At 37.5% G+C, this 11,541-nt stretch overlaps 1 protein-coding gene across 1 annotated transcript; it reads right to left on the minus strand.

Annotated features, from left to right (window-relative positions):
* Nucleotides 1-332: 332 nt before the first annotated feature.
* LOC125854647 (protein SUPPRESSOR OF GENE SILENCING 3) lies at nucleotides 333-11,094 on the minus strand. Its single transcript, XM_049534234.1, has 6 exons — nucleotides 10,944-11,094; nucleotides 3,295-4,279; nucleotides 2,861-3,155; nucleotides 2,502-2,746; nucleotides 1,746-1,903; nucleotides 333-1,025 (listed from the first exon to the last, which is right to left on the minus strand). The coding sequence occupies exons 2-6, from the start codon at nucleotides 4,258-4,260 to the stop codon at nucleotides 794-796; spliced, it is 1,896 nt and encodes a 631-aa protein (XP_049390191.1). The 5' UTR covers nucleotides 4,261-4,279; nucleotides 10,944-11,094; the 3' UTR covers nucleotides 333-793.
* Between the last annotated feature and the right edge of the window lie 447 nt (nucleotides 11,095-11,541).

Raw genomic sequence — 11,541 nt, forward strand, 5'->3', positions numbered from 1 at the left:
CACATAGATAGGTTAAAAAGGTATTTAAAATGTTGTGTTTTAATAGATTCAAGGGTTTAATTGGTAAAGTGGTGAGTAGAAGATCCAACTGACAAATAGAGTCAAGTACAAGGGTCTCCCAAGTCATTCCGCCTTTAAATTTTGAGCATTCTTCAAAGTGAAATATTAATAACAAAAATTACATTTGAAATATCTTTTTGTGTGTGTGTGTGAGAGAGAGAGAGATGAGACGTGTTGGAGCAAGACCTATCTACCAAAATGAAATTCAATCATAAATTCAGATATTAGAGCATAAGGAAGAAAAATAAAAACCAATGAGAAAAAGAAAGACAGGAGATGAAGCAAGCATTTTTGGTAGAGGGTTAGAGCAAATGCCCATTCCTCTCACAAAAGTAGGTTGTACAAGCACTCTGGTATCCTAACACAAGTAATAATCAGATCAGATCAGAATTAGCAGATACCAGTCTCTCAAGATCAGCCACAATTTAAGTGATCAAATATAGGGTGCTAGACAGGTTTTACAACAAATAAAGTATCTGAATAGCATCTGTTGCAACAATAGTCATAGACTAATAGTTCAAGGGCATTCGCTTGTTTTAGCATCATCAGAACTCATGGTCAGACCAGGATATAAAAAACATTTTGTGCAGCACGAAACCTCATTTTCTTGCAACTAGCCCGCTTTACTACTAAGATAAGGACCTTCCCTCACATGTTTTAAGCCATACCTCCTAAGTTCATCAGCAATTTAAAGCACGCCTATGATATTTGAATACTACTATAAGAATGTGGGTCACATGGTGCCACTGCTATTGACCTCATCTGATTGCTTTGGAGAGTACTTCTCCATCAGCTTAGACAGTTCAAGGTCGAATTCCCTCTCAAGTTCAACCTCCTCTTCCCAGTATTTGCGTCTCAATGCAGCTATCCTATCGTCATGAGTTTGCATCAGATTCTCCCTCTCTTCCACAAACTCCTCCATTTCCTTGTCCTGGAGTTTGATAAATTTGGCAACTTTGTCTGCCCTGAAATGCAAATGACAAATAAAATATAAGGAAAATCTGGATCATTAGAAAATTATCAAAGCATCAATTTTATTGATAAAATATCTCAGGAAGCGTAATATAAGGTCTGAGATTTCGCTTGCAACACACATAGAGAGATCACAACTATAATAAAGATGAAGTGGTGTCTAGATTGAGAATCAGCTGGCTTTTGTTCTGGTATTAGGAGAAAATACTTTAGATTTGTTTTTTCGCAAAACAAACGTGAATGTTTGGATTTGGGAGATCTTTGGGTTTTTCTTCTTGAAAAATTAACACTCAAACCCTACAGCAATATTTATAAGGGTAAATTATTTCTTATCAGGTAAAGTGGCAGCTTTCATAAGGGTAAAATGATAGATGAAAACCAACTAGGAACCAAAGGCAGTATTTTTGAATAACAAAAGAATTTATTCTGAAGAAAAATAAAAAGAACTCAAGGAATTCCTAGATGAAAAATCTAGACACAAAATTGTAATTGCCAAGTTAAAATAGGGGCCAAAAAAGAATTCTTTTTTTCTGGGCCCCTAGTGGAGCCACTAATTTTCATGCAGAAATGGATCATAACGAAATTTCTTCCAACACAGCAGGGGATAGAACAAGAATTAATTTCTCTGATTCAGTTCCAGAGTTAACAAAGCAAAGGCAAAATACCTACCAAACTACAGGTACCTAAATGAAGCCTTTAAAAGAATGTTTTACCTGACCCGATGATCCTCAACCGAGGAAGTATTTGCATTAGATTGTTTAACCATCTCACGCTGCTCCTGCTGTGTCTTTTCAAAATTGTCCTCCCTGGCAGTCCTGGCATCGTGAATTATTTTGATCTGATCCTTGAAGAACTGTTCTTGAAACTCCATCTACAGAAAGTATAACCACATGAATCGGATTGCATGTAGAGAGGAGGACAACATTCTAAAAACACAAGGAAAGAGTTGAGGGATGATTTCCCCAGAAAAAAGAATAGAAAACACCAATGACATGAAAAAAAATATCCAAATGCAGAGGGCAAAGAAAAGTTCAACGATTGACTTCTATGAATAATTGAATGTCAAAGCAAGACAAAGTTGTCCCAGTGTCAATCGTAAGCAATTTTAGAACGTAATATGTGCAACATGCAGCTACTAAGAGACACATGACACGGTTTAGTCACACCACTAAACAGAATTTAATATCAGACATTGCAATCAGGAGTTAATAATCAAAGAATATATCATCATCTAAATACATGAAGCTGTCAGTTACTGCAGTTTTAACCTATGTTGCTTGGAATCTCCAAAAAGAACTGCCGCACCCGTGTCAGATCCTCCAAAAACTACTTCCGGAGGACCTGACATGCATTCGCCAGCATTTGTGGAGAGTCCAAGTAACATTGGCATTAATGTCTCAAGGATTCAAATTTTGATCAAATGGTGCTAGTAGTACCCACATTACTATATCTGTCATTTTCTTACATACCTCTTCCTTGATTTGTTCATGGTGCATCTTTGTTTTCAATCTGACTATCTTGTTCTCTTCCAATGTCTGACGGTGTTTTTCACTCACCAAACTGAGAGACTCTTCAAGAGCTTTAGCCTGCATTTGGTGTTTAGCAGCTTTGTTCTTGAACCATATTAGTTGTTGATTATCTTCCCTCATCTGTTTGGCTGGATTCCAAACAGCTTCTTTGTATGACCGCATCTCAAACTTCAACTTTGATTTCCCTACAAATCACACGTGAAATCAAACTTCAATAGACATATTTGTTAAATACAGGGAAGATCAGCATTTCACTGAAGTACAACAATTTGTTCAGAGAAAAAAATAATCACAAATACCAGCTGAATGCTGATTAAAGTTATCTATGTCTTTTTTATCTGCCATGTAGCCATAGAGCAGACGTTTCCCCCCAGGATAAAAGCGGGCTGAACGACGTTCCCATGCATCTCTATTTCTTCCATTTTCAGAAAAATGCTCACTGAGACGATCAGCCTCAATGTATCCCACTGCAGAGGCCTCAAAAATCAACAAACTCATGCCACGATGGCCTTGTGGACCGTATGAATGTCGAGCCTTGACAGCAGCATAAGAGCTAAAATACTCAAGCAGCTCCTGATTCCCCATTCCAATCCACTGTGAAACACAGCTCAGAGAGAGAGAAAGAGAGGGAGAGGGAGAGGTAGGGGGAGTGGGAGAGAGGTATTAGACAGCCATCCAATAAAGTGGTAAATAAAAGTAAATCAAACAAACAGAAGACAAATAATCACTCTACCTTATCGTTTTCATCTTTATCAAGCCTTGTGTTCATGATAATCACCATTGGTGGCCACACAATTTCTTTATCTTTAAATTCCATGCCACCCCATCTTCCATACACTTCACCTGGAGGTACAACAGAAGTACCTCTCTGACGAAGCTCTTCCTCCAAAAGTTCAGCAAGTTCTCTGTGTATTTTAACCCTTAATCCTTTCGTTTTTGCATGGGTCATCAATGATTGCAACCCTGTAAACCATTCAATTGCGCCTGGACCACCTTTGCATGCAGGGCAGTGCCACTGTCGTTCAGGATCATTGATCTCAGTAACAGTCAAACTGTCAAGAGAGTCAAAAAGTTGATTGAACCAAGGATTTTTCTTGCGTGTCTCATAACTCATTTCACCCACATCTGAATCAAAGTCATCACTGTGAAGGTCATCATCACTTTCATCAAGAAAATCCAATTCATTATCCTCAGCATCATGTTCACTGGCCTTATCATCATCATCAGCAACCGGGGAATTATCCTTGGGATGAGCTGAGGCAACTCTAGCAGACCAATCCCAACCATTCTTCAGAGCAGGAGGAACTGGAGCAGATGATGGGAAACCTCCATCATATAGATGCGGCCTTGCAAGTTTTTGAGGATCACTAGGTGTAGACCAGTTATTTCCAGAACCCCGCCCTGATCCAGCATTGTTACGCGTTCCCGATTTCTTACCAACATCTGGATGACCCCAAGCTTTAGTATTCTGGTTTCCCCAAGCTTTTGGACTAGGATTCTGAGGAGCCCATTGCTTCCCAGCACTGCTTCCACCCTTGTTCTTGGGCTTCCTAGCATACACTTCCCATCCTTCATTCTGTTCAGAGTTCAAACCAATATCTCCAATACCTCGATTTATCTCCTCAACTGTTGGTGTAGAGGAAGCTTTCTGCTTTTCTGATGAATTTGAAGGCTTCCCAACCCATTTGCTGGAACTCATCTTTGGATGAAGCTGTTAGCTGGAGACAAAAACATATACTTATGAATCAACATTCAATCACTGCCAAAAATAAATCATAGGTAGCGCAACGTTTCACCAATATAACATGCATGGCTGATAATTAGAACAAATAGGAAAAACATCCAAAATATACACTTGTCACATGCTATTATATATATATAGATATTCAAATTTCACCTAAAGCATTTCCGGTACACATAGATACCAGCCAGTATAAATTAAACTGTAAATAGACAGCAGAGATTAAACTGCAAATCTGAAAAAGTAACACTCAGCAAAAAGAACATACAGGAACACAAACAAGGGAAATAAATGATGGAACAAGAAAAGGCAGGTACACTTTGAGAGCATGAACCCCAAAACCTAATGTGTAACACAGATATTAGAAAGAAAATGACGAGAGACAAACCCCAAAACATAATGTGCACTAGGCCTGCACCACATAAATTAAAATGAGTTCCCTACTCTTCTTCTTATGCTCCATTCATGGGAATAACTAAGAGATACTACCAGCATTTGTACATGAATTGATCTCAAGATTTGTTCCCCGAGATTTATTTTCATGTATTAAAAGATGAGTAGGCCAACTGAATCAAGTAAATTTGTAACCTAGATAGATTAGTGTCAACTCTAGGAACAGAGCACACACAAAAAGGGAACTTTTAATCATGAGACACAATGTTGGTGTAGATAATGGTGAAGCAGTAATGAAGAAGAAGACAGAGGTCTGCTAGGCGTGTTTCTTGTCAGAAAAGGCTTCTGGAAGATTAGTCATATATAATTTTGTATTCCTTGTAATTATCTTTTAATTTGTTAGATAAAGTAGGACACGTTAGTTTGTTAGATAAAGTAGGACATGTTTCATAGTTGGTCAGTCATGTTCTCCATTATCTTTTCACAGTTTGTTATTCACGTATTCCATGAGTTGTATTTATACACACCTTTACAGTGATGTCAAATACACAGAAAAGTGAATTTTCTCTCAATCCATTTCTTGCTATTTTTTCATGGCATCCGAGCAGGTTAGAATCTGCCTAAAATCCTTAATTCGTTCTCTTTTCTTCATCTTCTCTGCAATGGCACCCACGTCTTCTACTTCCAATCCAATTATTGAAAGCACTCCAGCTACTCTTTCTGCTGGAAATAATGTCATCGATCCAACTCATCTCTACTATATTCATCCCTTTGATTATCCAGGGATGAATCTCGTTTCCACAGTGTTTGATGGGATAAGCTATAGTGGATGGAGAAGGGCAGTTATAATTGCGCTCTCTGCCAAAAACAAATTTGGCTTTACTGATGGCTCACTGGCGATTCCAATTGCAGATTGGCTCTCCAAATGGCATGGTCACGCTGCAATGACATGGTTCTCTTGTGGCTTCTCAACTCTTTATCTAAAGAGATAGCTGAATCGGTGTTTTACTCCCAAAGTGCCAAAGAACTCTGGAGCGACTTGGAAAATAGATTTGGTCAGACGAATGGTGCAAAATTGTTCCAGTTACAAAAGGAATTGAATGTTGTGGTGCAAGGTAACTCTAGTACATCAGGCTATTTCACTAAAATGAAGAGTCTATGGGATGAACTAGATGCGTTAAACTCTTTTTGTTTGTGTTTGTGTGTGTAAGTGAATGAGTCCTTTATTGGTGTTAGAAGCAATATTTTGTTGTCATCCCCTTTACCCTCTATTGGACAGGTTTATTCCTTGGTTATCCAAGATGAAAAGCAACGAGAAATTAATACTTCTCCTGTCTATCAAGGGGACTCTATATCTTTTATCGTAGCAACTCAATCAAGAGGAAACAGAAACTACTATAGTTTCAAACCACCAAAGGGATCTGTTGAATCAAAGAAGAATTCAAGCACATGTGCCTACTGCAAAAAGGCAGGACATAGCATTGACAAATGCTACAGGATTCATGGATTTCCTCCGGATTTCAACTTCACAAAGCAAAGGAAATTCCAAACCTTGGCGAACAATGCTTACCACGTTGTAGAGGAGGTTGATCAAGGAGGCAATGGGTTTTCAAATGTGAAAACTCTAATTCGGGAGAACATGGGAGAACTTTTGCAATTACTTCAACAATTCAAATTGGGACAGCAAAGTGATAACAATGCCGAAGCTACCACGAGTGCCAATTGTGCTGGTATGAAAAGTTTTTTTCAATTGTTATGCATTTTTGGTTAAAATAGACATCAATTCTTGGATATTGGACAGTGGTGCATCTGAACATATGACTTTTAACAAGCATCTTCTTTCCAATTTTAAGTCATTAGGAAATCCAATCATGGTGACTCTTCCCAATTCTCACAAAGTTAAGGTCACACATTGTGGTTCTGTTACTCTTCTGCCAAACTTGATCTTGCATAATGTTCCAATCATGGTGACTCTTCCCAATTCTCACAAAGTTAAGGTCACACATTATGGTTCTGTTACTCTTCTGCCAAACTTGATCTTGCATAATGTTCTCTATATTCCATCTTTTAAATTCAATCTTATGTTTGTCCACAAGTTGTGTAAACAACTTAATCAACATGTTCTCTTCACTCCTGATTCTTGCTTTCTACCGGGCCCTTTTGTGAAGGGCCACTGGAGATTGGTGAAGAAAAAGGTGGACTCTACATTCTAAAATCGAAGTCTAAAGCTGCAGCTTCCAGAGATAGTTTTATTTCTAGTCAAGTTTTAATTCCAAGAAGGCACATCTTGTTCCTATTTTAAATGCTAGTTTCAATATTCTTGTTTCAGATGTAAAAGAGAAGCTATGGCATTATAGACTCGGTCATATGCCCTTAATCAATATGAGAAAAGTTCGGTCTATTCCAGTATCTCATTCTTCAAATTTTCTATCTCCGTGTATTATTTGTCCAATGGCTAGACCGTCCAAACTCCCTTTTTCCTTCTAGTTCTATTTCTACAAAATCTGCTTTTGAATTAATTCATGTAGATACTTGGGGACCCTACAACAATCCTACTCATGACAATTTCAGATATTTTCTCACTATAGTAGATGATTTTAGTAAAGGAACATGAACTTTCTTACTATCTTCCAAATCAAATGCTTTTACAGTACTTAAATCTTTTCTAATCATGAGAGAGAGGCAATTTCGCACTAAAGTCAAGAAAATAAGATCAGATAATGCTTTTGAATTGGGGACGGGAAAACTACAATCAGAGTTTTTGTCATCTCAAGGCATCATTCACCAAACAACTTGTGTTTCCAATCCACAACAAAATGGAGTTGTGGAAAGGAAACAGAAGCATCTATTAGAAACGTTTAGAGCGCTTCTTTTTCAATCGCATTTACCAATTAAGTTTTGGGGTGATTGTCTTTTAACAACCTATTTGATTAATAGGTTTTCTTCCAAAGTTCCCAGATACAAAACATCTTATGAGATTCTTTTTAAGTCTAAACCAAATTATCAGTCTTAAATGTTTTGGTTGTTTGTGTTTCGCTTCCACTCTTTCGGTTCATAGGGCAAAGTTTGAACCTAGAGTTGTGTCATGTGTGTTTTTGGGATATCCTCGTGGAATGAATGGTTTTAAGTTAATCTTCAAACCAAGAAAATTTTTGTTTCAAAACATGTGATATTTCATGAAAACATATTTCCTTTTGCCTCTACTAAAGTTGGTGAATGTACCGAATCCTTTCTACCTAAGGATCATATTGTTGGTCCTAAGGATCCTTTGCCTTCTTAAGTCCCTCATAATTTGTCCATAGAGGACAATTCTATTCCTATTTTACCTATCACTAAGTTTGCTTTTCCTGATGATCATCACCCTGGTGTCTTTGAACTCCATCTTCTCTTATTATTCCTGCTAACATTCCCCCACCTTTAGTTTCTCCTATGGTTGTAGATAATATTCTTAGAAAATCTTCTAGGTCTCATAAAACACCTAGTTATCTAAAGGATTATATCTGCAACGCTTTGCAACTCACCAATGTCACCAGTTCCTAATTTCTCTCCTCTGTTACTCCTCCTCAATTTTCTTTTTCCAATCCACAACTCAAGCATTCATAAATTCCCTCTCAAACCTCCAAGAACCTACCAGGTACACCCAAGCTATGATGCACCACAAATCAAGCATTCATAAATTCCCTCTCAAACCTCCAAGAACCTACCAGGTACACCCAACCTATGATGCACCCAGGTTGGCAAAATGCCATGGCTAATGAAATTTATAGCGCTTGAACTAAACAAAACTTGGGAGGTTGTGGAGTTACCTCATGGGAGAAGGCATTACCCTGTAAATGGGTGTATAAAATCAAACAACATTCAGATGGAGGCGTGGAAATACTCAAAGCTCGATTGGTAATTAGAGGCGATATACAAAGAGAGGAAATAGATTTCAATGAAACATTTCACTCGTGGTTAAAATGACTACAATTAGGTGTATCTTGTCTATAGCAGTCAAGAAGAATTGGAATTGGGGATTATTTCAACTGGATGTGGATTATGCATGTTTACATGGAGATTTAGATGAGAAGGTGTACATGAAATTTCCAGTCGGACTTACTCCTCCTTCCTCAAATCATGTTTGTAGGCTGAAAAAATCCCTTGACGGGCTTCGACAGGCATCTCGGCAATGGTATGCCAAATTGACTTCTGCCTTACATTTCAAAGGTTTTACTCATTCGTTAAATGGCTATTGCCTGTTCTTAAAGAAAAGAGATTCTTCTATATGTTTTGTGGCTATCTATGTAAACGATATCTTGTTAAGAGGAAATGACATCGAAGAGATGAATGGACTTGAAGTTTTCCTGAATCAAGTGTTCAAAATTAAAGACTTGGGAAACTTGCACTATTTCCTTGGTATGGAGGTTCTTCGCAAGCAGCGGGGTCTAATTCTTAGTCAACGCAACTTCACTTTGAATTTGTTGGCAGAATTTGATATTCTTGGCCTTACTCCAGTATCTTCCCCTCTTGATCCCACATCAAAATTGATTGCTAATTCGGGTGATCCAATCAAAGACCCAACTTTGTATCGCCATCTACTCGGAAAGTTAGATTATCTCACACATACTCGCCCAGACCCTTTACAATACAACATTAGAGACAATATATGCAAGATCCAAGGGCCCCTCATTTGAATGTTGCTCTTCGTATCTTTCGCTACTTGTTGAAGGACCCTGGTTTGGGATTATTCATGTCTTCATCACCATCCTTTGAGTTGATAGCTTTCTGTGATTCGGATTGGGGGACTTGCCCCAATTCTCGAAAGTCAGTAAATGGATTTTGCATGGCTCTTGGTGCTTCTCCTATCTCCTAGATTTCAAAGAAGCAGACTTCTATCTCCCTCAGCTCTGCTAAAGCTGAGTATAGGTCCATGAGGAGAGTTGTTGCCGAGTTGACTTGGTTGGTGCGATTATCCATTGATCTTTCAATTTCTATAGCTTTGTCGGTTCCTCTTCACTCGCATAGCAAAGTTGCGATACATATTGCCGAGTATCCCTTTTTTCATGAGCGAACCAAGCATGTGGAGCTTGAATGCCATTTCGTCCAAAAACAATTTCTTGTTGTTTTAATTTCACTCTCATTCACTCCATCTTCGTCTCAATTAGCCGATTTATTCACCAAGCCCTTAACAAGGCCTCTTCACCGTAACCTTTTGGGCAAGTTGGGTGTGTTTTCCTCTCCCTCCAACTTGAGGGGGGGGGGGGTGTTGGTGTAGATAATGGTGAAGCAGTAACGAAGAAGAAGATAGAGGTCTACTAGGTGTGTTTCTTCTCCGAAAAGGCTTTTGGAAGATAAGTCATATATTTTTTAATTCCTTGTAATTATCTTTTAGTTTGTTAGATAAGTAGGACATGTTATTTTGTTAGATAAAGTAGGACATGTTTCATAGTTGGTCAGTGCTATTCTCCATTATCTTTTCACAGTTTGTTATTCACGTATTCCGTGAGTTGTATTTATACACATCTTTACAGTGATGTCAAATACACAGAAAAGAGAATTTTCTCTCAATCAATTTCTTGCTATTTTTTCAAACAAAGGGATATGAAAACCAAATGCAAGACATTGTATGAATCATCACTATCATACACCAATTCAATTAAATCTAAAATAAATAATGAGATATTAGCCACTTATTCCATCCCCATGAACACTAAAACACCAACTGAATCAGTGTTCCTCGCAAATTAAATTAACCATCTCCCACAATTCGCTTCCCCAAGATGTAGTTAGCTAGTTTCTACATATCCGAAATCAAAAAAAGAACCCATATCCAATTTAGTTCCAAAATTGGTCAAAACCCAGAAATCCATCTTCAGGTTTTTCGCCAGAAAAAAAATGTAAAGAATTAAGGGTATCATCTATTAACCAAAAAAAAAAAAAAAACAAGGAAATTGGCAAGTCAGAATCAGGGTCACTTTATGGCACAAAATCCATCAACAACCCCAGTTAAAAAAATCGCACAAAATCAGTAAAAGGGTTTAGGGTTTTGATCGACAAAGAGGTGAGAACAAGGGTCGGCATTAACAACAACAACAAAATTTACTGACAACTCAAAACCGTGAAATCCATCTTTAGGTTTTTCTCCAGAAAAATGTAAAGACATTAAGGGTATCATCTATTAACCAGAATCAGAAAATCCACTTTATGGCACAAAATGCATACAGAATCAGTAAAAAGGTTTAGGGTTTTGATCGACAAAGAGGACTTACAATTGGGCTTCACCGGAAAAAATGATCGGCGGTGGTAGAAAGAGTAGAAGCGAAGTTCACCGGAGAAAGAAGAGTGAGCAAGTGTAGAGTTAGCTGGTCTTTGAGTGAGAGTAAATGGAAAACTAGTTGATGAATTCAAGAATCTGCTACTCACACCGTGACACCTTTATATATATATATATAAAAAAAAAAGCAATTGTAGTCTATTTATTATTGTGTAATTTTAATTAATTTATTTATTTGTTATATAACTTTGCACACTTTTCATCATTCAAAATGTGTGATGTTGATCTTTACTTCCTCTCTATTTCATATTTACTAAAAGTAGGCGTTTGGTCATGCGATATCATATCATGATATAAAATTGTAAAATGAAATCAGTGTTTCGACATGTGGTACCATATCATGATATAAAATCGCGAGATGGAATCAACGTTTGGATATACAATTTCACGCTGATTCCATCTCATGATTTCATATCATGAGATGAAATTCTATATTCTCCAAAAATCATGATTTGGGAATTTCATATCATGATTTGAGATGTTTTAAATATAAAAAATTGATCCACAAGCTTATATTTTGTTAAAACAACCCC

The sequence above is a fragment of the Solanum stenotomum genome, chromosome 2 (genome assembly GCF_019186545.1).
Source record: "Solanum stenotomum isolate F172 chromosome 2, ASM1918654v1, whole genome shotgun sequence".
NCBI lineage: Eukaryota > Viridiplantae > Streptophyta > Magnoliopsida > Solanales > Solanaceae > Solanum > Solanum stenotomum.